At 49.5% G+C, this 25,396-nt stretch overlaps 1 protein-coding gene across 2 annotated transcripts; it reads right to left on the reverse strand.

Moving 5' to 3' along the window:
• Positions 1–3,508: 3,508 nt before the first annotated feature.
• Positions 3,509–8,386, reverse strand: Cdsn (corneodesmosin). 2 transcript variants are annotated; one of them, XM_085832869.1, is made up of 3 exons: positions 8,302–8,386; positions 5,652–5,747; positions 3,509–5,573 (listed from the first exon to the last, which is right to left on the reverse strand). In XM_085832869.1, the coding sequence occupies exons 1-3, from the start codon at positions 8,384–8,386 to the stop codon at positions 4,117–4,119; spliced, it is 1,638 nt and encodes a 545-aa protein (XP_085688995.1). In that variant the 3' UTR covers positions 3,509–4,116. The 2 variants fall into 2 exon arrangements, with proteins under 2 accessions (XP_085688995.1, XP_021005574.1); XM_021149915.2 differs by having other exon boundaries at positions 3,509–5,747.
• Positions 8,387–25,396: the final 17,010 nt, after the last annotated feature.

Raw genomic sequence — 25,396 nt, forward strand, 5'->3', positions numbered from 1 at the left:
ACACACACACACACAATAGAATGCTTGCCTGTCATACAATAATTCAGTCCCCACCACTTTGAAAAATAAATTAATAAACAGCCAGGTATGGTGGCACACACCTTTGATCCTGTACTCCTGAGGCAGATACAGGCAGTTCTCTGTAAGTTAGAAGCCAGCGTGATCTATACAGCAAGTTTCAGGACAGCCAGGACCACATAAAAAGACCCGGTCTCGAAAAACAACCAACAGTGAAGCCAGCATCCTGCTCTGCCATGTGACCTCTCCTCAGTTCCTCCATGATGCTCAGAACTGGGCAGATGCTAGACCCATGCTCTTGAACTTGACCTGTGAGCTAAATTGACCTCTATTGGTACACATTCCTAGGTCTCGGGTGTTTTATTATAGCAACAGAAAGTGAGCCCATGCAAATGTATGTGAGGGGCTGGGGTGGGGGAGTGGCTCAGTTGCTACAGTCCCCGCCTGGCAAGCAGGAAGCCCTGCACCCAGCTCCTGCACCCCGTAAGACTGTACGCCGTGGTGCACACCTGTAATCGCAACACTCAAGAGGTAGAGGCAGGAGGATCAGGAGCTCTGAGTCACCCTTGTTGTCCTAGTTAGGGTTTCTATTGCTGTGATGAGACACCGTGACCAAAGAAAAGGACAGGGTTTGCTTGGCTCACACTTGCACGTCACTGTTCATCACCAAAGGAAGTCAGGTCAGAAACTCAAGCAGGATAGGACCCTGAAGGCAGGAGCTGGTTCAGAAGCCGTGAGGGCTGCTGCTGACTGGTCTGCTCAGCCTACGTTCTTATAGAACCCAGGACCGCCAGCTCAGGGACGGCATCGTTCATATGGGTCCTCTCCCATTGATTTCCAGTTTAAAAATGACCTGCCGGCTTGCCTTCGGGTCCATCTTATGGAGGCACTTTCTCAATGAAGGCTCCTCCTCCCTGCTCTCTTGAACTTGGGTGAAACTGACATAAGACTAGCCAGGACACTCAGCTTCATCGTGAGCTCAAGATCAGACTGAGCTACATTTAATCTTGTCTCAAAAATTAAATATATATATGTGTATGTGTGTGTGTGTTAGTCAGGGGTTGTATTCCTGCACAAAACATCATGGCCAAGAGGCAAGTTGGGGAAGAAAGGGTTTATTCAGCTTTCACTTCCACATTGCTATTCATCACCAAAGGAAGTCAGGACAGGAACTCACACGGGAAAGGAACTTGGAGGCAGGAGCTGATGCAGAGGCCATGGAGGGATGTTCTTTACTGGCTTGCTTCCCCTGGCTTGCTCAGCCTGCTCTCTTCTAGAACCCAGGACCACCAGCCCAGGGATGGCACCACCCACCATGGACCCTCCCACCCTTGATCACTGATTGAGAAAATGCCTTACAGCTGGATCTCATGAAGGCATTTCCTCAAGGGAGGATCCTTTCTCTGTGATAACTCCAGCTTGTGTCAAGTTGACACACAAAGCCAGCCAGTACAGTGTGTCTTTGACATTTTTTTAGTAAGAGGAGCTTATTGTTGTTTTATAATACTGGGACTTGAGCCCACATCCTCAGGCATGCTAGGTGAGCCCTCTACCACTAAGCTATGCCCCACCCTTCCCCCTGTTTGAAATAAGATCTGACGAAGCCTTCAGCTCATTCTGTATCCCAGGCTGGCTTCAAACTTGTCATTTTCCTGCTTCAAGTTTCCAAATAGCTGGGGTTACAGGCCTATACCACTAGGCACACTTAACAAAAAGTGTTTAGTTGCCTTTTTAATTTTTAAAACTAATGATTTTGTGCGTGTAGGACATGTGTGTATGTGTTTGTGCACATGGCACGGCATACATGTGGAGGTACAAAGACAGTTTGTGAAGTTGGTTCTCTCCCTCCAGATTTACAAGGGTTCTGGGGATCAAACTCAGGTTGCCAGCCCTGCGGGGCAAGCTTCTCTACCCACTGATCCATCTTGCTGGCCCTTGACCATGTTTGTTTTCTCAGTGTCCTCTAGAAAGCTGTTGGGTAGGTGTCCCTGGCTGCCTGAGGACACACACTGACTATTGGCTGATTTTTCTAGCTCCACCCCCACCCCATCCTCACCAGCCATCAGTGATAAGCCCTTCCCTGAACTAGCCAGCAGGGAAGCTTAAAGCTTAGTTCCCGGTTTTGAGGTGACATATACCAACTGCGCCCAATTTTGGTTTTGTTATCTTGAGACAGGGTCTTGCTATGTAGCTCTGGCTCTCTTGGAGCTTTGTAGACCAGGCTAGCCTCGAACACACAGATGCTTACCTGCCTCTGCCTCCCAAGTGCTGGGATTAGAGGCATGTGCCACCATGCTTGCTTTGGCTTTGTCCACATGTTTAACGTGAACTGTACCAGAGACTAGAGGAGTCCCATGTAAATTTCAGCTTCTCCTGAGTTTCTCATCCTTGGAGACTCTGAGGGCTGTGCCTCCTGGCACTGTCTGGACCAACGACTCTTTAAATATATATATTTATAAATTATATATATATATGTATACATATACATACACATATATATATAATTTCATGTATATGAGTAAACCACTGTAGCTGTCTTCAGACACACCAAAAGAGGGCATCAGGTCCCATTACAGATGGTTGTGAGCTACCATGTGGTTGCTGGGATTTGAACTCAGGACCTCTGGAAGGCAGTCAGTGCTCTTAACCTCTGAGCCATCCAGCAGATCAGTGACTCCTTAGTAGACCTTGAAGCCTGACTTAGATCCCAGGGCATCTGTGGTCAGTTCAGGGTGAAGCCACTGTGTACTCAGCACCTTCTCTCTCCTTCCTAACGGGAGGGGGAAGGGCCGGACATGAGGGCAGAAGTGAGCCTTGTGCATGGAACGAGGATCTTCCTAGAGGGACACACACACCCTTCTGTCCTTCCCAGGCTAGCGTCTGCCACAGTGCTCTCACCACAGAGCTTGGGCTGAGGAGGTGACACTGTGGCTTTGTCTATCACAGAACCTCATTAAGTAGGCCGGTGAGTCACCTCTCACGCTAGGATGTTTTCTCTCCCCACCCCCAGCTCCCAGAACACCCAGGCTCCTGCTCAGTCGTCAGGAATCTTGCCTGGCCTGGTCCAGCGTCCCAGAAACTCAAGATCGGCATTATGGCCTCTCAGAGATGTCGGAGTTTAGAAGGTGAGGCTCACTCATGGAGAAGGCTAGGCGGGAGAGGAGAGAATGAGGGCTTTTTGGAGGGAAGGGAGGACTTCAGTGTCCGTGGGGAGCACAGAGGGGACAAATTTCTTGGAGGTGAGACATGGAGAGGAAGGATCTGGACAGCAGGCAACTCGGTTGTCAGCTCAGTCAATATTTATTGTTTTCCTTCTCCGTGGGAGGAGGGGTAATATAGGAAACACTGAGCCAAGTTATGAATGGAAATGGGAGACGTGAGCCCTCTAGAGGCACGGGAGGTGTACTACCCAGGTACTAAGAGACCTTGGACCCCAAGAAGGCAAATAGTCTGCACAAAGTTCACAAAGTTTATTGAGCCCTGTCTAGGATCCAGAGGGAGCTGGGAGTCTGTGCCAGATTCTGAGGATGCTCTGGGGTACACACACACAGAGTAACATCTGTGCTTTGGGTGAAGCACAACCAGGCAGAAACTGACATGGAGAGCTGGGGAGGGGGAGGCACAGGTGTGCTGGAAATGGGTCTTGGTAGGGTGTGGTGAGACTCATGATGAATGGTGGGAACCCAACAATTTAGAGGGCTGGCTGAACGGATGGTGGGGGAGTCGCTGAGACATGCAGTTTGGTTCTCAGGCGATGGATTGGACTTTGCCTTATTTGGCAAACGGGCAGAGGCATGCTTGACTTATCCAGGCACCCAAGGTTGAGGTGTGCGTTCGAGGACTTCCCAGTCAAAAAAAGTGCGTTTTAAGGCAGGTAATCGGACAGAGAGAACACCCCAGCAGCATGGTGCAGAAGCACCAGGAAAGGACGAGGAGGATGGAGTCCACCATTTGGAGTGTTGAATAAAGTCAAGAGCATCATCTGGCTAACCGCAGCATGTGAGGCAGCTCTCCCGGGAGGAGGGCAGGAAACTGGGCCCCTGGACGTCTTCCAGTTGGGAGGTGACTGGCAATTGGAAAATAGCTGGCATGCGTGACTTAAGACTTCTCAAGTGGTTCTCCCTGTGGCTCTCCCTGTGGCAGAGAAACTTTGGGATCCATTAACTGGGGCCCCAAAGGCTTCACTTGGGTCAGAATGTTGCGGATGGAACGGCAGGGCACTCTTCCAGGGCTGTTGAGGCCACAGAGCTTGACACCCACGGAGGGGACAGGCTGAGGAGAGCCATTCAGACCCCCATTCAACGGGGAGGAGGGAACAGAAAGGCAGGGGTAACCCGAAGAGGTAGATTTGCTGCCGCAGGGCTGAAGGACGATTTTGCCAGAGGAGAGAGAGGAGCTTCCCCCACTGATGGAGCCGGTGCCTGGTGAGGAGCAAGGCCCCTGGGAAGGACCACCGCTGCAGGGGTGGTAGGAGGTACTGGAGCTGCTGGAGGTGATTTGAATTCTCGTACCCGAGCAAGGCCCCTTAGAGCTGACAGAGCCAGTGCCACAGGGCTGAACACCGCCAGAGCCCACGGGCTGGAACACAACGCCCACTGGGTAGCCACTGGAACTGGAAGAGCCACGGCTGGGGATGATGGGGTTGCTAGAGAAGTACTTGCCCTCAGACACTGGGGGCCCAGCTGCAAAGGAGGGGGCCCCTGGCGAGCCCCTGATAGGGTTGTCCTTGGTGAAGTAGCCCACGGGGTAGATTTTACCCCCACTGTAGGTCATGCCTGGGACCAGATAACTGTTGGCAGAGCCACCCACCACCTCATAGCCGCCATAGGGTTTCTGGACAGAGGTGATGGGAGGGCAGGGCTTACCTGCGGGGCCTCCATTGCTACAGGGCATGCCTTGAAACCCAGGGCCACCAGAGCCATGTTGCTCCACCACCACCACTACAGGTCTCTGGCCACCGGATACGGTGTGGGTGCCAGAGATGTAGGGCCCCGAGTGTGTGATGACAGGCCCCCCGCTGCAGGGAGAGTCGGGCACGTTGGAGCTACAGGGCCGCAGGTTGGAGCTGCTGCTCTGGGAAGTGTACGAGCCTCCAGACTGAGAAGTGCCTGAGCCTCCAGACTGAGAAGTGCCTGATGTCTTGTCACCGGTTGGTAGAGCAGAGCCACTTCCGGGTCTGTCCCGACTGCTTCCTGAACTTCCGGACTGAGAACTGCTGCTTACCCATTGAGAACTGCTGCTTACCCATCTTCCTGACTGAGAGCCGCTGCTTCCTGACTGAGAGCCGCTGCTTCCTGACTGAGAGCCGCTGCTTCCTGTCTGAGAGCCACTGCTTCCTGTCTGATAGCCACTGCTTCCTGACTGAGAGCTACTACTTCCTGTCTGAGAGCTGCTGCTTCCTGTCTGAGATCCACTGCCTCCTGGCTGGGAGCCGCCAGAGCCATAAGAGTAGCTACTCTGGGAATACCCTGTTCCTGGTTTATATATCAAGGATCCTGAAGAACTTCCCTGGGAGCTGCTGGATCCACCATGGCTGCTGAAACTGCTGGATCCACCTTGGCTGCTGAAACTGCTGGATCCACCTTGGCTGCTGAAACTGCTGGATCCACCTTGGCTGCTGATGCTGTTGGAGCCAGTCTTTCCAATGAGACAAGGGTCATTTGGAGAGGTGATCCTCGTGGGGTCCTTACAGGGGTCCGAGAGGGTCCCAATGCTCTTAGCCAAGATTCCTGGGGATGAGAGCAGTGATCTGTAAATATCTCTCACTCACCCATCAGCCCCATCTCCGTCATCTGCCCAATATCTCCCAAGAGGAAACCAGGCAAATTTGGAGGGAGAGAAAGGAAAACCTGGCTATTGTCTTTGAAGGTGTCTTTGAAGGATCAGGGACGTCTCATTGTCCAAGCAAGTTGGGGGATGAGCTTTTCGAAGAGCTCAAACTTTTCCAAGAAAAACAGATGCTGAAACTCTGAGGAGGTAGGCATTGAAGGAGTACCCTTCATAGTAGGCAAGGGAGCGAATAAGTCAGAAACGAGACAGAGTGTGGAGGCTGAAGCTATGGGGCAGGGCGGTCTGAGGCCATCGTGGGTCAGACCATAGAACCAAACGTAAGAACAGAGAGGCTGAGCAGGGTTTGGGGGCACTGGCTTAGCATGTGCAAGGCCCTAGATGTGATGGGGAAGGCCCTAGATGTGATGGGGAAGGGTGCTGAGCCAGGAAAGAAGATTATGACCCCAGGAAAAGATAATGCTAATGCAGAGGTGCCAGCTCCCAGAGAGGAGCACACTTACTTAGCTGATACTCAACCACCAGCTCCCTAGTGAGAGTCCAGACTGCATGAGGGGTGGCATCCCTGCTTCCTGTCCCAAGTGTGGCCATTCCAGTAAATCAGGGTGGGGGCCAGGATGTGGGGGCACTCACCTGTTGCTTCAGAACCTGCCAGTACCAGTGTGACAGGACACTGCACCCTGAGCCACCCATGTTCTCACTGTTCCAACCCAGGGACAGAAGCATGAAACCTCCAAAACACATGACCACTATCAACCCCACCCCCACCCCCCGCCCGGTATTCATACTGCAGTGCCTGCTGCCCCCATTTCCCTCCACATTGAAGACTCTTGCTACTTTGGATCATCTTTAGGGCTATCCTCCACTAACTCTCTGCTCCCAGCCGCATGTTCCTCTTCCCTCAGTCTGTCTGCACAGCTCTCATCTCAGTCAGTGCCTTCTGCCCACCCCAACCCCTTCAGAGCTACACATTAGCAAGTGACTAGCCTTTTCAGGTTTATATATTCAGTAAGGCAAAGTCGGCCACACCTTCCTACAGGCCACTGTGAAGACCATGTGACATCTCTCTGGACCATATATGAAAACAGCAAACTAGACATCACAGTTCATAATCAATACTCGTGCAAGAGCAGTCCACCAGCAGCCAGACGGCTACCACCGGCCACTTCCCCAACCCCATCTCAAAAAGAAAAGCTCTGAATGCTGAATGGTGGTAGCACAAGCCTTTAATCCCAGCACTTGGGACACAGAGGCAGGGTCTTGGATCTCTGGTCTCTGAGTTCAAGGCCAGCCTGGTCTACAGAGAAAGTTTCAGAATAATCAGAACTACACACAGGAGGAGGAGGAGAAGAGAAGAAAAGAAAGAAAGGAAAGCAGGCAGGCCCTGGTTTACCCCCACAACAAACCCTTCCCTTGCCTCTGTCCCTCTAACCTTAACACAGGCCACAAGCCACCCAACCTGGGCTCAGATTCCTGGATACCCTGCCTCTACATGCAATCTAAAGCCAGTTACCTTCCAGATCCTCAGCTGCAGAGTGGAAACAGCCAGCAGAGTCTACCATGCATATTTCAAAATGCTAATGTATTTAGAGTGCCAGCTACAAGGCTCTGGGCTAAGGGTGATACATGCCTGTAATCCTAGCTCTCAGGAGGCTGAGTTGGAGGTGAGGCTGGGCTACAAAGCAAGACCTTGTGTCAAAAAAAGAAGAAAAAGAAAGAAAGAAAAGGAAAAGAGAGAAAGAAAACAAAAAGGACCAAAGATCCTAGATCACTTAGCAAGCATGAGGCCTGGGGCTTCACTTCCAGAACCTCGGTAAAAAATAAACAGAAGAAAATAAATAAGTAGCCGGACGTGATGGCACACGCCTTTAATCCCAGCACTTGGGAGGCAGAGGCAGGTGGATTTCTGAGTTCAAGGCCAGCCTGGTCTACAGAATGAGTTCCAGGTCAGCCAGAGCTACACAGAGAAACCCTGTCTCAAAAAACAAAGCAAAACAAACAAAAAAAAAAAAGAAAGAAAAGAAATAAATACATGCAAGTTGATCTAACTAAAATGCGTGTAAAGGAGAGCTCTGAAAATGGTAGCAATTGTTACTTCTGTAAAATGAGCTGACTGTCTCTTCAGGTGGTCATATATAGCCACCTAGAACTTTGGCAGTGTCACATGCATCATTTGCGTCAGAAACTGAAGCTAGATGATATTAAACCCCCCTATAGGTTTCAGAAACAAGCTCAGAATGGCTTGGAGGATGGCCTGGCTGCAGAACACCCACCTGCTCAGCCACTGTGGGGCAAAGAACAAAAGAATTTGCCTGCAGTGACCACAGAGAGGGAGCCAGCAAAGATGAGGAGTAGTCCCAGATAGAAAGGTCAGAGTCTAGACCCCTACCTATGCCCTTGTTAGGGCCCTGTGCTCCAGACACTGGATCCCTCTAGCATCCCTGCCCCATGGTCTGTATCCCATACTGTCCCCCTCCCAAGGCCCCAGACTCCTACCTGGCAGAATAAGACCGGCCATCAGCAATGCCATCAGCCCGTGCCCTCCCACACGCCCCATCAGGGGTGCCCGAGAGGAACCCATTGTGCACAGTGTGGCCTCCTGACTGACAGAAGCTCATGGGCACCGGGACCTTTATGCCGGGCTGGACATTCTCTGGGCAGGAGTCACTGTGGGGAGGAGGAGGGGTGGAGGGGGAGGCTGCCTGAGGGAAGTTGGTGTGGCAGGAGAAGCTGAGGCAATCCGGTGTCACATCTGCCTACTCAGCAGAAGAGGTGACTGCAGTGCAGGGGACCTGGAGCCACTGGGCACTAGCCCCTACCCCAGCTGGCCTTCCTTAGCTCTCCATTGCCTAACCCAGAACCAGGTGCTCTGCCCCCGGGCCACCTCCTGGAAGCTGGCCACTCTCGCCCAGGGACCCAGTCACCCTGCTCTTCCCTCCCTGGCTTGCCCAAGGCCCAAGCTCCCAGTGTCCCTCCATCGAAGAAGAGTAGACAGCACAGCTTTCCCTCCTGGCCCCTGAGAAGCACCCTGCCTGCCCCTGCTCAGCCTACTATACAATACAACTCCACGGGGGCTCACACGATAGCTCCTATCAGCTTGGTTCCCTGGGATTCCATGCCTCAGCCTTCTCCTGCTTCAGATCTGAAGACCAGCGCCCCACTCCAGACTCCCCTAAAGCCACCAAACACCAGCCTGCCACAGGCCTATTCAATTGTCCCATTACCAAGCAAGCCTTTTTTTTCCTTTCAGAAACTGGGCATCCATACACTGAAAACCTGAGGGCTCTTTTCTGGGGGCTATTGGGTCAGCGGGGAGAGGGAGTATTAGGTACCAGAGCTTGGACCAGGGAGAGGTCTGGGTTGGGACCCCTGTCATAGCTGAGCCTCGGTGACTCACAGGCCACTCACAGTCCCCGTCCCATGGTAGTGACCCAGACTAAGGAGGATGAGCAAGAGGCCAATGAGGCTAATTGGGAAGGTGGTGGCCAGGCTGCCCATTAGCCTGCTCCTCCTCAGCCTAGATGGGCAAACCGAAAGCATCTGAGGCTTGTGCCTGAGTAGGATAAAGGACAGCCAGACCAGATCCTGGGTCCCTGGAGAACAGAAGGACAGAGCCGGACCCACTAAGAGGAACATCGTTTCCCCTGACCTGATGTCCTTCCCTCCTCCTGCAGTGCAGGCCCCACCCCAGCCAATTGCTCACTTGTATTGTGGGAGTATCAGTTTCAGAGGAAGGGCCCCGAGTTTCCCTTGCTCAGCCCCTCCTTCTTTCCAAACGTCCATCTCTTCACAAGGTATCTCTGTCCCTCCAGACCTTGGGTTGGTCCCTCCCGCTCTCCCTGCCCTGCCCCGATCTGAGCCATGTGGTAGTAAATGTGGCCTTGTGTCAGTACTGTCTGACACCCCAGCTCTCCCTGTGCCACACAGGACAAAAGCACTTCAAACGGTCGATGTAAGCCACTGAGTTCTTGTTTTATTTAAGTTTAAGTCTAAAAGACCATATGCAGGCTGGAGAGATGGCTCATCGGTTAAGAGCACTGACTGCTCTTCCAGAGGTTCTGAGTTCAATTCCCTGCAGCCACATGGTAGCTCACAACCATCTGTAATGGGGATCTGATGCCCTCCTCTGGTGTGTCTGAGGACAGCTACAATGTACTCAGATAAATAAAACAAATAAATTGAGAGAGAGAGAGACACAGAGAGAGAGAGAGACAGAGAGAGAGTGAGAGCCGCTGCTCAGCACTGTCTAGCCCTTCACTTCTCATTGGTGCCTAGAGGAGAGGATGGAAGGGGAAGAGGTCCAGGGAGCACCACAGAGAGTAGAAACCAGAACAACAAGCCCTGAGATGGGTAGTGGACGGTTTTATGTATAAAAAACTACATGCGTGTAGTTCCTGAAAAGGCCAGAAGAGGGTGTTGGCTGACCCTGGGACTGGAGTTACAGATGGTTGTTAGCCTGTGTGGAAAGTGCCGGGAATCAAACCCAGGTCCTCTGGAAGAGCAGTCAGTGCTCTTCGCTGCGGAACCATCTCTCTAGCCCACTGGAATTATTTTAAATATTGACTGCTTTCAAAGGCCCAAAGGATCAAACATGAGATGATCAGAGAGAATAAATTAAACAGGACCAGAATGCGGTCCCCTGCAGCGTGGCTCCCTGGCTGGAGCTCTCGGTTCCTCTCGCCTGTGTATTCCCTTTGGAAAGGCAAGGCAGACATTCACTCTCAGCCCTCACCCCGAGACAGGGATAGTGGAGAGGATGCTCTTTCTGGAGCCTGCGAAGTCTCCTCAGCCCCTCCCTAGACTCTCAGGCCCCAGCTAGGATCTGGGGAAGGAGTGGGGCCGAGGCAGGGTGAGGAGTGGCGGGAACAAGACAGGGAAAGGAGCCTTTGTGGTCTGAGAATGTGGGTATCCCCAAATGGGTGGAGAAAAAACAAACCGCTTTCCAGCACAGCTTCCCTGGAGCCTCAGAGTAGGCACCGTCTTGTTTTCTTCTTCACATTCCTCCCTGTTGCCGTCAGACCTTGGCCAACACAGCCAGGCTGGGGGAGGCACAGTCTCTCTCGGCCTCACGCCAGCTCCCAGCCACCCACGCAGTCACGTTCCTCACCCAGCCTCTCTCCTCCTGTCTTCTCTGTCCACCCTCTTCCCATCCTTCACCGCCCTGCCCATATCTGGGACCTGGAAGCCTCAATCTGTTCTCTGTGTTAGTACTGAAAGCTTGTCTGTTCCCCCTTATCCAGTCTCCCTCCCTCCCTGTCCATCATCCACAGTCTAAAAATAGTACATGGAAGAGGGTGGAGGGATGGCTCAGTGGTTAAGAGCACTGGCTGCTCACCCATAAGGAGCTCACAAATCCAACTCCAGGTCCTGGCGCACCCACATGATGCACTTACACATAAGGGCAAAACATCAATACACATTCATTAAGTAAATATTTCTAAAAAATAGTAACAATGCGGTAAATTGCAGAAATAAGCAATTTGTTGATCTGTGAATAACTCAATACAGTATATCATTATACTTGTCAGCTTAACTGTTTATCTTTTATTGGGTCTAATTCATAAATTAACCTTACCATAGTGTACAGAGGATGTTTGAGGCTACCTCAGGTATCATTACGCTCTTGGCTTGTACCCTACGCAGATAAAGGAGCTGCTATTCTAGGCCAGGTCTCTCCCTGTCACCATAAACCCTGTCAACCCAGGCTGCAAAATCCTAAAACCAGTGGGGATCAGAAGTTGAGGCAAGGGGTGTTAACTGAGTGACTGCACAGGCCAGGGTTACCTCTGGAGGCTGCTGGCTGGCAGAGGGAGACTCACTGGGTGCTCTGTCCGAGCGTGAGTGCTTAGTGGATTGATTGTGTAAGAAACTGGGAAGTGCAGAGCAATCCCTTCCCCAGAGGAAACCCAAAGTCAAAGCAAGAGCCTTCGGATGGGTAAAATTTCCACAGAAGGGGGTCTTTGTAGGCGCAGGCTTAGGCTGGGGAGAAGGAAGTGAATGACAAAGAGGAAAGGCTGAAGAGCCTTCCTGTGTAAGGACAGTTGGAGAGAGGTTGTCCTTAGCTCCTCCCTTCTCTCCCTGAGTCCTCAAGAAGAAGGTGACAGCCCTGGCCCCCTCCCACTGGGCATGTCCTCAGGGCTGTTTTTCCTGTAGTGGGGATGGGCGGCCCTGACCAAGAGCACTGAGGGACAGAATTTGTCTGTGTGTTCAGTCCCTACCAGACTAGGCCCCCTGTGACAGAAATCTCTCTCAGCTTCACTCATCCCTGGGAGCACTCTGCAGATATCTACAGTTTCTACCTTACAGAAGACAACCAGCTTTCTTCACTCTCTCCTCACAACCTGTCTGGCTCCCAAACACAAAGAACATTTCCGTAGGACCTCAGACTCTGGCACAGTGAGCGACAGATGTGTGTACCTGAATTGCCAGTACTCATCCTTGGGGGCACATGGTGATGTGGGGTGCATGTATTACATACATGTTCGTGTGTGTGTGTGTGTGTGTGTGTGTGTCCGAACAAATGCACACGGAAGCCACTGGTCTACATTGAGCATCTTCTCAGTTACCATCTACCTTTTAAATCTGTTCTTTGCAGTCAAGGTCTCTCACTGGCCTGGAGCTCACTCATTGGCCAGGCTGGCTGGATCCACCTGCCTACACCTCCCCAGACCCTGGAATACAGGCTTTTGTGTAGCTGCTATGGATTCAGACACAGGTTCTCAAGCTTGCCAGGCAAGCACCTTACTGACAGCCATCTCCGAGGCCAGTGGTCGGTGGTCAGTGGTGTTTTTTGGATTGTGGGTTGTATCCAAGCCACACTGCCTCTTGAGGCTTCCTCAAGGTTATACAGCACCTCTCTCTGGGTCTTATGCCTGCCTGCCTGCCTGATGCCCCTCCCCTTCCTGCCAAATGCAAAGCCCCAAGAAGTGCTAAGGGGGACCTCCAGGGGCGCCATGCTGGTGAGCAGAGCACAGATACCAGGCTTGGTTATTGACTCCCTACTGGGCCTCAGTCTGTGCTGCCCTCATTCCTCCCAGGTGATTGACTCCCCTAGGCCACTCTTCTCCCCTTGTGGATTATATTTTCCCCCAAGGGAAGCAACATGTCTCTGACACACAGCAATGCTCACATGGCTGCATTGAGGGTATACAGGCTTTCTCCTGAACCATGAAATGGTCAGATGCTGGGCTGGGATAGGGCAGTGCCCAGTATTGGAAATGCCCTAGGGGCTCCGATGGGTAACGCATTGCCCCTGGCTGGGAGTCACACTCTGAGAGCATCTATCCTACATTCTTCCCTCAGAAGGTTCTAGAGTGTGAGCTGTTATGAAATCTACTTCACTTTTCTGCCCCTCAACTCCTACCATCTGTTTCCTCCAGGTCTTCCCTCGTGAGCCTAACCTGTCAAGATTCCATTTTCCACACTGCCCATACCTGTCCCTCTCTTAGCCGCTCACTGATCCCTCCAGGGGACCCAAGTGAGAATAGGATCAGAGACAAATGCATCTTCAGGCTTGAATTCTGAAAGGAAAATTTGGTGAATGGGGGCCCCATGCACCAGGCTTCCTGCACCTGGACTCTTCTTCCTTCATACCACTCTCCCCAAAGCAGCACAGAGCCACCTGAGGGACAGTCATGTTCCTTGAGCTCAATACATGGCCCTATTTAAGTGACATCTAATTTAGCCACCACCCCTCTCATCCTGTGAAGAGACACAGAAAGAGGGTGTGACTCGCTCTCGGATTAACAAACTATTTTCCTCTTGTCTGCTTTGTGGCACACGTGCCAGGGAAACCAATGCTCATCACCTGCCAATCAGCACGCCTATTAAGTAGTCATTCTTCCATTGTGCCCCGGAATGCTTTTTAATTGGTCATCCAGAATCGGAGGTCCAGATCCCTTCCCAGCCAGGACTGAAATGCAAGAGAGGCCGAAGGGAGGGAAGGAGGGAGGGTCCGACACAGTCTGATGGTTTCATGGCCTCCAGGGAGGCTGGAAGGACGGGTACTGAGAGGGACTTCTAGGCCAGCATCACATCCCAGTGGGTCATCTCTGCTCTTCTGTTCTCCCTAGAGTCTGGTAAGTCAGCGAGCACACCAGATGAGCAGAGAACAAAGCCAGTCCCTGGACAGCATTGTCACAAACATAAATTCAGAACATAAATTCAGAACAGCAGCACGATGCCCTCCGCACGCCCTGGAACACCGACCCAGTAGGGAAGCACTGAACTGCGCAAACTCTGCGCATGCCACACATACTCCCATGATGCCTTGCTCCCTTGTTCCGGGCTGTTCTTGTCACCCATCATCTCCTCAGAAGGGTCTTTCGTGCCTTTTTTACTTAAAAATATGTCGACTGGGAAGATGACTCAATTAGAGTCCAATCCCAGCACTCCTACGGAGAGACAGGAGATAGAAATGCGAGAATCATCCCGAAGCGTGTGGACCACACAGCATAGAGTGTGTGCTATGTAGCAGATACCAGAGTGACCATGCCTCCATAGGGTGAAAGGAGAGAGCTAGCTCCTGGAAATTACCTCCTGACCTCCACACATGCTCTGTGGCGCACGCACATAAACGATTTTGAAAGTTTGTCCTAGTTACCACATTCCCAGTCCTGCACTGCGAGCCTGACTCACCGATTGTCTATCTCTGCCTTTCTGTGTGTATGTGTATGTATGTATGTATGTGTGTGTATATATGTATGTGTATGTATGTGAGTATGTGTATATTTGTGTGTTTGTGTATTTATGTGTGTATATGTGTATGTGTGTATATGTGTATGTGCATATGTATGTGTGTATGTATGTATATGTGTTTATATATGTATGTATGCATGGGTGTATACTATGTATATGTAAATGTGTGTATGTGTGTGTATCTTTATGTGTATGTATGTGTGTATGTATCTTTATGTGTGTATATGTGTGTGTATGTGTGTATATATGTGTATGTGTGAAAGGAGAGAACCAACTGCTAAAAAATACCTCCCGACCTCCACATGCATGTGCAAACACATAAATAATATTGAAAGTATGTCCTAGAAACCACAGAGACTGACTCCCTCTCACAGATACTCTGTCTGTCTGTCTGTCTGTCTGCCTGTCTGTCTGTCTCTGCCTCTGTTTGTGTTTGTTACTGGGCTTCATAGCATGTATCACTACATGATGTCCTATTCCAGCAACCTGTATGCACCTGTTCCACAGTCACCACATCCCCCACTAGGGGAGCAGGGCCACTCTCAAGTCCCCTAACAATTGCCACCAGCTTTAGAGTTGGTTTCTGAAGGAATGAAGAGAGTGGGTGAGAGAGGAATGGTTGTGGAGTCTGGGGACTTGCTGTGCAAGCATCCCCAACAGAACTCAGATCCTGTTGGAAGGGTGGGGTGGCTCTCCTGTAATCCCAGACTCAGAAGGTGGAGATAGGGGACCTCCAGATCGACAGGGCTAGCAGGGCTAGCCATATTAGTGAGCTCTGAGTTTGATTGGGCAGCCCTGCCTCAGTGAACAAGGAGGGAGATCAATAGAAAATGATTTTTAACATCAGGCTCAGCCTCCACCAGTGCATGTACACATGTGCACATGAATGGGCCACGAAGAGGGCATAAAGGGATGATTGTAAAACCAAGCAGACTATATCAGAAGTTTTCCTGAAGTCTCCAGTTTCTCTCACCTCACTTCAGCTGCCTGGCTTACCTCAAAGGGGTCAGTCCCCCTGTGCTGACAACAGCCTGAACCAAGGAGGGCTCCTGAATAAATACCGATTAAGAAGCTCTAGGCTGCCCTCTGGTGGCCGCTTGAGGAATACCCACGCACGAGAAATGAGGGCTCCGCCCAGCACTGAGTGCTCAAAGGTCTGGGTAGGGGTAAAGGTCTGCAATCCCAGAACTCTAGTAGTGGCGTCAGGAAGATCAAAAGTTCAAGGTCGGGCTGGTGAGATGGCTCAGTGGGTAAGAGCACCCGACTGCTCTTCCAAAGGTCCAGAGTTCAAGTCCCAGCAACCACATGGTGGCTCACAACCATCCGTAACGAGATCTGGCACCCTCTTCTGGAGTGTCTGAAGATAGCTACAGTGTACTTATTTATAATAAATAAATAAATCTAAAAAAAAAAAAAAAGTTCAAGGTCATCATATAGCAAGTTCAAGTCCAACCTGGGCTAGGTGAAACCAAGTCTCAAAATACAAAATAAAAAGCAAGGTGACTAATATCTACACTCAGAAATCTGAAGCAGGAAGATAGGCCACAAGTTCAAGACCAACCTGGGCTACAAATCAAGAATCTGACAAAACACAAATAAAACCTTAGTCCAGGTGTTGTGGTGTATACATTTAATCCCAGCACTCGGGAGGCAGAGGCAGGCAGATTTCTGAGTTCAAGGCCAGCCTGGTCTACAAAGTGAGTTCCAGGAGGACAGCCAGGGCTATACAGAAAAACCCTGTCTCAAAAAACCAAAAAAAAAAAAAAAAAAAAAAAAAAGCTGGGTCCTGTGGTGTACACTGGCAGACTCTAGACTCAGCTAGTCAGGTACTGAGTGAGACTGGAGTATCCTTTGATAATGGGACTCTGAGAACAACAGAGAGCAACCATGCCTTAATACTTACAAAGAGGAGCCGGGCGTGGTGGCGCACGCCTTTAATCCCAGCACTTGGGAGGCAGAGGCAGGCGGATTTCTGAGTTCGAGGCCAGCCTGGTCTACAGAGTGAGTGCCAGGACAGCCAGGGCTACACAGAGAAACCCTGTCTCGAAAAACCAAAAAAAAAAAAAAAAAAAAAAAAAATACTTACAAAGAGGAAGTCTGAGGTGTGACTCGGTGTAGAGTGCTTGTTTGCCTAGCATGCACGGAGTTCTGGTTCAATGCCTGGCACCAGGATGGTAGTGCAACCCCAGCAGTCAGGAGCTGAAGGCAGGAAGATCAAACATTTCGAGGTCATCACGAGCTACATGGGGAATTCAGAGACAGCAGAGGCCAAAGGAGACTCTGTCTCAAATAGGAATCGTCATAAGCACCCTAATGGGTGAGACTTCCGGTGTAGGGCAGGGTTCCTAAGAATCGTCCCAAGGATTGAAAAAGAAAGGAAAAAAATAGGGACAAATCAATAACAGTGTGAGAGAGAGGCTGAGCTCAGACAAAGCAAGCTGTCAGTCAGGGTTTGAACATGACACGGGCAGATGCCCTAGCTTAACTGGAATATTTCTTATTGCCACCACGATTGACGTGTTTATTTTTTTCTCTAGACACGGAGTTCCTTGAGGGCAGGGAGGACCAACACTGCTCCTGGATCTGCCACCACACCCACACCCCTCACACAGCAGGAGCTCAATAAATGCTGAGTAGGAGAAAACAGGAACGGATGATTGGTTAGAAGTTCCCTGCCTGACAACCGTCTCTCCTCACTGTCCCTCGGAGGACACTGTCCTGCCCGGAGGCTGGACTGCCGCTTCTATAATTAGATTATCCCACGAAACTAGCGCAGCTGTTCTGATGTGGGGCCAAACATTTATGGACTGCCAGTCATGTTCGCGTTGCTATTGTTATGTAAATCTGTTGTTTTATTTCATCATTTAATTCCATGACTCCTTGTTGACACAGGAGTGCCACGTCCCTTCTGCGTGCACTCTCTGGTGACAGAAGTCACATCAGCGGGCACAATGGCGCTCCCTGGTTAAGGATTCCTCACTGCCCAGTCCCACTCAGTTTCCTCCCAGCTAGTAAAAACATGCCATACTGTCAATGCAAATACAGCCTATTAATAGGAACTGAAACCCCCAGTTACATTATCTTCTCCGTCCCACTCAACCACCTAGTGCTTCCAATGGAGACCGGGTTGGAGCCAGCAGCCCTGAACTGCCTTATCCACACTAGCATGTCTCAGGCAGGTGAGTTACCTCTCATTGTCAGTGTAGACATCTTGGCCTCTCTCCCAACTTCTTCCCTCCTTCCATTTCTCTTTTCCTTCTTTCCTTCCTCTTCCTTTCCTTCCTTCCTTCCTCTTCCTTGAGACAAGCTCGCACTATACTGCCCAGCCTGGTCTCAAAGCTTCAGTCCCGCTCCCTCAGGCTCCCAAGCAGCTAGAGCTGCAGGCGCCCCACCTACTCCTGGCTTCATCACAGTATCCTAACCTTTGAAATGGGGCTAAGCACCTGCTTCGTTGAACAACTCGTGGCTAAGGATTACAGGAACAGAAGGAGAATACAGAGCCAGACAAGCCCCAGTCCCCGACTCAGAACGCCCACGCTTAGTAGAGAAAGGCACAGCAAACATAGGCAAGCGTGGATCGTGACGTCAACAGCTCTTGGTGGGCCACACCAGGGACCGAAGAACTATTTCATTCCTTCAGTTCCCTGTCTTGTGAGACATTAGCGTTGTTGTCGCCCCTTCTCCCAAGTAGGCTAAGAATGTGCCTCTGGAAAAAAAAAAAAACAAACAAACAAACAAAAAAAACTCCCCTAGGGCTGGAGAGATGGTTCAGTGGTTAGGAGCATTGACTGCCCTTCCAGAGGTCATGAATTCAGTTCCCAGCAACCACATGGTGGCGCACGACCATCTAAAATGGGATTTGATGTCCTCTTCTGGTGTGTCTGAAGACAGCCACAGTGTATTCACATACAATAAGTAGATAAATAATTTTTTAAATATCTCCCCAAGAGGCTGGAGAGATGGCTCAGCAGTTAAGAACACTGATTGCTCTTGCAGAGGTCCTGAGTTCAATTCCCAGCAACCACATGGTGGCTCACAACCATCTGTAATGGAATCAGATGCCCTCTTCTGATGTGTATGTCTAAAGACAGTTACAGTGTACACATATAAATAAAAATAAATAATTAAAAAAAAAAATCTCCCGGGCCGGGCGGTGGTGGTGCACGCCTTTAATCCCAGCACTTGGGAGGCAGAGGCAGGTGGATTTCTGAGTTTGAGGCCAGCCTGGTCTACAAAGTGAGTTCCAGGACAGCCAGAGCTACACAGAGAAACCCTGTCTCAAAAAAAAAAAAAAAAAAAAAAACAACTCCCCTAAAAAGTACCAGGGAAGGTTGACACAAAAAACAAAACAAAACAAAACCCCAGGAGTTCGAGGCCAGCCTGGGCTACATGAACCCTTTTTTTTTTTTTTTTTTTGGATGATGTTGTTTGTTGCTTTCAAGGGTGAGGGAGGAGGCTAGGAATGTAATTCAGAAGTCATGCCTTAAATACTCAAACCCCTAGACCAGATCTCTAGCATAGAAACTGGACATGGCAGTCACCCTCTGTAATCCTACTGCCCGAACGATGACAGAAAAAGATTCAGAAATTCAAGGGCCAACTTAGCCGCACACAGAGGTCATTGATGACATGACATGACATGCTGTCTATAAACGTAACTTTAGTCCCAACCCTTAGGAAAAGAGATATATGGATCTCTGTGAATTTGAGGCCAGCCTGGTCTACAGAGCAGTTCCGGGCTAACCAGGGCTATGTAGAAAAAACTTGTCTTAAAAATAAAGTCTGGGGGCTGGTGAGATGGCTCAGTGGGTAAGAGCACCCGACTGCTCTTCCGAAGGTCAGGAGTTCAGATCCCAGCAACCACATGGTGGCTCACAACCATCCATAATGAAATCTGACTCCCTCTTCTGGAGTGTCTGAGGACAGCTACAGTGTACTTACATATAATAAATAAATAAATAAATAAATCTTTAAAATAAAATAAAGTCTGGGCGGTGGTGGCGCATACCTTTAATCCCAGCACTTGGGAGGCAGAGGCAGGTGGATTTCTGAGTTCGAGACCAGCCTGGTCTAAAACTGAGTTCCAGGACAGCCAGGACTATACAGAGAAACCCTGTCTTTTTTTTTTTTTTTTTTTTTTTGGTTTTTCGAGACAGGGTTTCTCTGTGTAGCCCTGGCTGTCCTGGAACTCACTCTGTAGACCAGGCTGGCCTCGAACTCAGAAATCCGCCTGCCTCTGCCTCCCAAGTGCTGGGATTAAAGGCGTGCGCCACCACGCCCGGCTCGAGAAACCCTGTCTTGAAAAACCAAAAATAAAGAATAGATAAATAAATAAAATAATTTAAAAATTTCAAGAGAGAATGAATAAACAGAGAGGCAAAGAGTGGGGAGGTGAGGAAGGGCCTTGAACCTGGCACCAAGGCCTTCCCTAACAGCCTACCCCACAGTATCTGTCTCTTGTCCAGGTTACAAAGTCTTCCCAGCCACCCTTTCAGTCTACTCGCTTACCACTTGTTATCCAGCTCATAAATCATAAGATATGAATTAAGGGGCTGGAGAGACGGCGCAGCGGTTTAGAGGACTGGCTATTCATCCAGAGACTTTGGGTTTGATTCCCAGCACCCACAGGGGGGCTCACTTCAGTTCGATGGATCTCTGCCTTTTTGGTTTTACCTTAGGGGTACCAGGTACACACAGGGTATGCATGATATGTTTTGTAATGGGGGAGCATGCCGTGATGGGAGAGGGTGCCTCAGCAGGTACCCCTTCCCGGGCTACCAACCATACAACAGATCTAGTATAAAATGAAGTTTACTTTTTGACATGAGAAGGGGGTAGAGACAGAGAAAGAGAGGGGTCAGAGAAGGGGGAAAAGAGAGAGAGATGTCAGAGAGAGAGAAAGGAGAGAGAGAGAACAGAGGAAAGAGGACAGAAAGGGAGAGAGAGAGAAAGATTAGTGAGAGAGAAAGGGGTCAGAGAGAGAAGAGAAAGAAAGAAGAGAAAGAGAAAGAAAAAGAGGAGAGAGAGAGATCAGAGAGAGAAGAGAAAAAAAGAAGAGAGAGAAAGAGGAGAGAGAGAGAGAGGAGAGAGAAGAGAAAGAAAGAAGAGAGAGAAAGAGGAGAGAGAGGGAGAGAGAGAGAGAGAGAGGCCAAACAGTCCTTTAGAGTCCTGGTAAAGCCAGACTCCTACCTACCTGTTGGGTGGAGCCTAACAGAAATGCTAACAATACATACATACTTGAAGACAGAAATTCATACATTCATGCACATAAAAAAATGCATTTTATTTAAAATGTATTTAACAAACAAAAACAAAAACAAAAACCCACACACGCATTAAGAATGCAAAACAGAGCTGGGCGTGGTGGCCCACGCCTTTAATCCCTGCACTTGGGAGGCAGAGGCAGGCGGATTTCTGAGTTCGAGGCCAACCTGGTCTACAAAGTGAGTTCCAGGACAGCCAGGGCTACACAGAGAAACCCTGTCTCGAAAAAACAACAACAACAAAAGAGTGAGAGACAGTTCAGGGATGGGTTCTATGTGAGCTGTGCCTAAAAGGTTAGGGACAAGCAAAAGTATCGACTAAGATTAGAGTTCGTTCAGAATCAGCCCGAGTTCCCATCCCATAGCCATCTCCTGCAGGACCTTCATGAATCACTGTCCTCCCCCGGGCCCTGCTCTCCCCAAGATGGTGACTCCTGGACCCTGCCAGGACAGCAACCGATGTCAGGTGAGGACACAGAGCGTGGAGCAACCTCTTTGCCTCACTTTGCATGCCTGGGGCTCTCCATTGTGCTTTGGGGACCCTCCTAGTCCAGCGCACCCTTGCTCCAGGTCTCGAGGCAGCTTCCTGCTGTGACTACGCCTATTCACCTCCCTGTGACTCCTCTGAACTCAGGCGTTCCCACAGCAGAGCTCACATAGCTATTTAGTCTTAGGCACCTTACTCATGGTAGGTTACTTAACATGGGAATGCAAATCCCATTCTCTCTCCTGGCTTCAAGTTCAGGCCTGTGGAATCAGGTTTTTAATCTTTGATTGCTTTCATTTTGCTCCTTGAGACAGGGTTTCTCTCTGTAGCCCTGGCTGTCCTGGAACTCTCTCTGTAGAACAGGCTGGCCTCTGGCACAGAGATCCACCTGCCTCTGCCTCACAAGAGTGCTGAATTAAGGGCGTGCACCACCACAACCCGGCTCAGCTTGCTTTCTTACTCAACCCCAAATCACTTGTCCCATAGTGACAAAGACCACAGTGGACTGAACCCTCCCACATCAAGCCTTAACCAAGAAAATGTCTCACAGACTCTGCCTACCCAGTACTCTGCTGGAGGCATTTGATAGCTTGTATCAAGTTGACAAAACCAAAAGACTTAATTGACACTCTATGACTCTATGGGTAATTTTTTTATTTTCTTATTTATTTATTTATTTTTGGTTTTTCAGAGACAAGGTTTCTCTGTATAGCCCTGGTTGTCCCTTTGTCCTGGAACTCACTCTGTAGACCAGGCTGGCCTCGAACTCAGAAATCCCCCTGTCTCTGCCTCCCAAGTGCTGGGAATACCCAGCTCTCTCTCTCTCTCTCTCTCTCTCTCTCTCTCTCTCTCTCTCTCTCTCTCTCTCAACTTCTTATACTTTTTATTTTTGAGCCAAGATCTCATGTAGCCCAAGATAGTATTGAATTAACCCTTGATCCTCCTGCCTCAGCCTCCTATGTGTTGGGATTATAGATAAGAGTCACAACACTCTGTTTAGAGGAGTAATGCCATGAGCTTCAACTTCTTTTAGATTCTCTTCAACCCCAAACCCTGGTCACCTACTGGACTGACGCCAGATCACAGGGATGTATGGACTCCTGCCCTTTGAACATTGCTAATCCCTGAACAAATTTGAGGAACTTGTAACCCCAACACTTGGAAGGCTGAAGCAGGCCGTAGGTCAGAGTTTCTATTGCTGAGATGAAACACCATGACCAAAAGCAACCTGGGGAGGAAAGGGTTGATTCAGCTACTCTTCCACATCATAATCTATCACTGAAGGAAGTCAGGAACTCAAGCAGGGCAGGGACCTGAAGGCAGGAGCTGATGCAGATACCATGAAGGAGTGCTGCTTACTGGCTTGCTCATCATGGCTTGCCCAGCCTGCTTTCTTATAGAACCCAGGATCACCAGCCCAGGGACAGCACCACCTGCAGTGGGTGGGGCTCCCTCCCCATCAATCACTAAGGGAGAAAATGCCTACAGCTGGATCTCATTTACTCCATTGCTGTCCCCTCCTTTCAGACAATTCTACCCTGAGTCAAGCTGACATAAACTACCCAGCACACAGACAGATTTCTAATTGAAGGATAGACTGAGCCACATAGTGAGAGTTTATCTCGAAAGAAAGAAAGAAAGAAAGAAAGAAAGAAAGAAAGAAAGAAAGAAAGAAAGAAAGAAAGAGAAAAAGAAAAGAAAAAGGGAAAAGAAAAAAGAAAAAGAGCCAGGTGTAGTGGTTCATACCTTCTTTAATCCCAGCACTCGGAAGGCAGAGGCAGGCAGATTTCTGAGGCCAGCCTGGTCTACAGAGTGAGTTCCGGGACAGCCAGGGCGACACAGAGAAACCCTGTCTCGAAGAAAGAAAAAAAAAAAAAAAAGGCACAGAACCTTTTTACAGACAGACGCTAAGATATAAAGAAATTCTTGCAAACCTTTTAAGTTTTATTTTTATATGTATGAGTGTTTTGCCTGCAGGCATGTGTGTGTGCCAAATGGATGCATAGCCCATGGAGAAGAGAAGAAGGCATCAGAACCCTTGAGCCTAGATTCGCAGGCAGTTGTGAGCCACCATGTGGGTGCTGGGAGTGGACTTTGATCCTCTGCAAACCCAGTGCTCCTAACCACTGAGCCATCCTCCAGCCCTGCCTGTTAGCCATTCAGCCAGTGTGAGATTACCTGCTTCCTTGGATTTTTAGCTTCCCTCCTCTCCAGTCCCTGGAATTTCACTCGAGTGAAATAGATTTTTCACTGTATTTCTTTTTTCTTTCTTTCTTTTTTTTAATAAGAATTATTTATTATATGTAAGTACACTGTAGCTGCCTTCAGACACATCAGAAGGAGGGCGTTAGATCCCATTACAGATGGTTGTGAGCCACCATGTGGTTGCTGGGATTTGAACTCGGGACCTCTGGAAGAGCAGTCAGAGCTCCTAACTGCTGAGCCATCTCTCCAGCCCTTCTTCTTTTCTTAATTCTCTCATGCAATACAGTTTCCCCTCCCACCACTTCTCCCAGCACCCAGCTCTGCCTCCCTGTTTCTCTTCAGGAAAGAACCAGGGATAGGAACAGAACACTGCATAGCAAGATACAATAAAACTAGACACAAACCCTCATATCAAGGCTGGGCAAGGCAACCCAGTAGGAGGGAAAGGGTCCCAGGAGTAGGAATAAGAGTCAGAGACAGGACTGAAGAGATAGCTCAGTGGTTAAGAGCACTGGCTGCTTGTTCTTCCATAGTTTCTGAGTTCAATTCCCAGCAACCACTTGGTGGCTGCTCACAACCATCTGTAATGCGATCCGATGCCCTCTCTGATGAATCTGAAGACAGCTACAGTGTACTCTTATAAATGAAATAAATAAATCTTAAAAAAAAAAGTCGCCGGGCGTGGTGGCGCACGCCTTTAATCCCAGCACTCGGGAGGCAGAGGCAGGCGGATTTCTGAGTTCGAGGCCAGCCTGGTCTACAAAGTGAGTTCCAGGACAGCCAGGGCTATACAGAGAAACCCTGTCTCGAAAAACCAACAACAACAACAAAAAAAAAGTCAGAGACAGACCTACTCCCACCAAGCTAAAACAACCACAACATATATGCAGACCCATATGGGCTCTGTGATTGCCACTGAAGTCCTTGTGAACCCCTATGAGTCCTGCTTAGTTCAGTCTGTGGGCCATGTTCTCTTGGTATCCTCTGGCTCCTACAATTCTTCCTCACCCTCTTCTGCAGGGTTCTCTGAGCGAGAGAAGGATCCAGTGGAGATCCCCAGTTTGGGTTCTTCCTCCAGCTAATGTTTGGCTGTGGGTCTCTGCGACTGTTCCCATCAGCTGCTGTAGGGATGCGATTCTGCTGCTGTCTTTTGTGTTTGTGGCTTTGATACAGGATCTCTTGGTGTAGTTTGGATTCCAGTAGGTGCAAGCCCATTGTATTTTTAAAATTAACATATATATACATATATGTTTATGTGTGCATGTGTATGTATATATTTTGTCTGCATATACACCTGCATACCAGAAGGTGGCATCAGACAGTTGAGAGCTTCCATACAGATGCTGAGAATTGAACTGAACTCAGCACCTTCGAAAGAGCAGTGAGTACTCTTAGCCACTGAGCCATCTCTCTAGCCCCTTCTTTGTATTTCCTTCTTGTCTTTTCCTGCTACTGCATATATCTGAGGGTCTCGTGGATCTTGGACTGTCTTCAAAACTGTTCTATGGCCGTGCGTGCCAGGGAAGCTCTCTGCCAACTGAGCCACTCCCTTTTCTCTGCTGAGCCAGGGTCTCCTGGATTCCAGATGGCATCTGACTTGATGTGCTGTTGAAGATGAACTTGAACTGCTGAGCCCTCTGCTCTGCCTCCACTTCCCTAGTGTCAGCATTACAGATGTATATCACCATGACTGGTTCAGAAGACTTGTATTAAAGCAGGGCAGTAGTGGCGCACACCTTTAATCCCAGCACTCAGGAGGCAGAGGCAGGTGGATTTCTGAGTTCGAGACCAGTCTGGTCTACAGAGTGAGTTCCAGGACAGCCAGGGCTAAACAGAGAAACCCTGTCTCGAAAAACAAAAACAAAAACAAACAAAAAAGACTTATATTAAATAATTATTCTGCATTAAATTTATAGTACAACTATAAAACACAGATATT

The sequence above is a fragment of the Mus caroli genome, unplaced genomic scaffold (genome assembly GCF_978045245.1).
Source record: "Mus caroli unplaced genomic scaffold, Mus_caroli_1 scaffold_18, whole genome shotgun sequence".
NCBI classification, from domain to species: Eukaryota; Metazoa; Chordata; class Mammalia; order Rodentia; family Muridae; genus Mus; species Mus caroli.

What these genes read in the sequence shown, in the direction of transcription:
- Cdsn (XM_021149915.2), bottom strand. Translation starts at nt 8,386, where the DNA reads ATGGGTTCCTCTCGGGCACCCCTGATGGGGCGTGTGGGAGGGCACGGG. An exon ending in GGCCGGTCTTATTCTGCCAG is followed by an intron (nt 5,748 to 8,301) that starts GTAGGAGTCTGG and finishes TCTCATCCCCAG; the next exon opens with GAATCTTGGCTAAGAGCATT.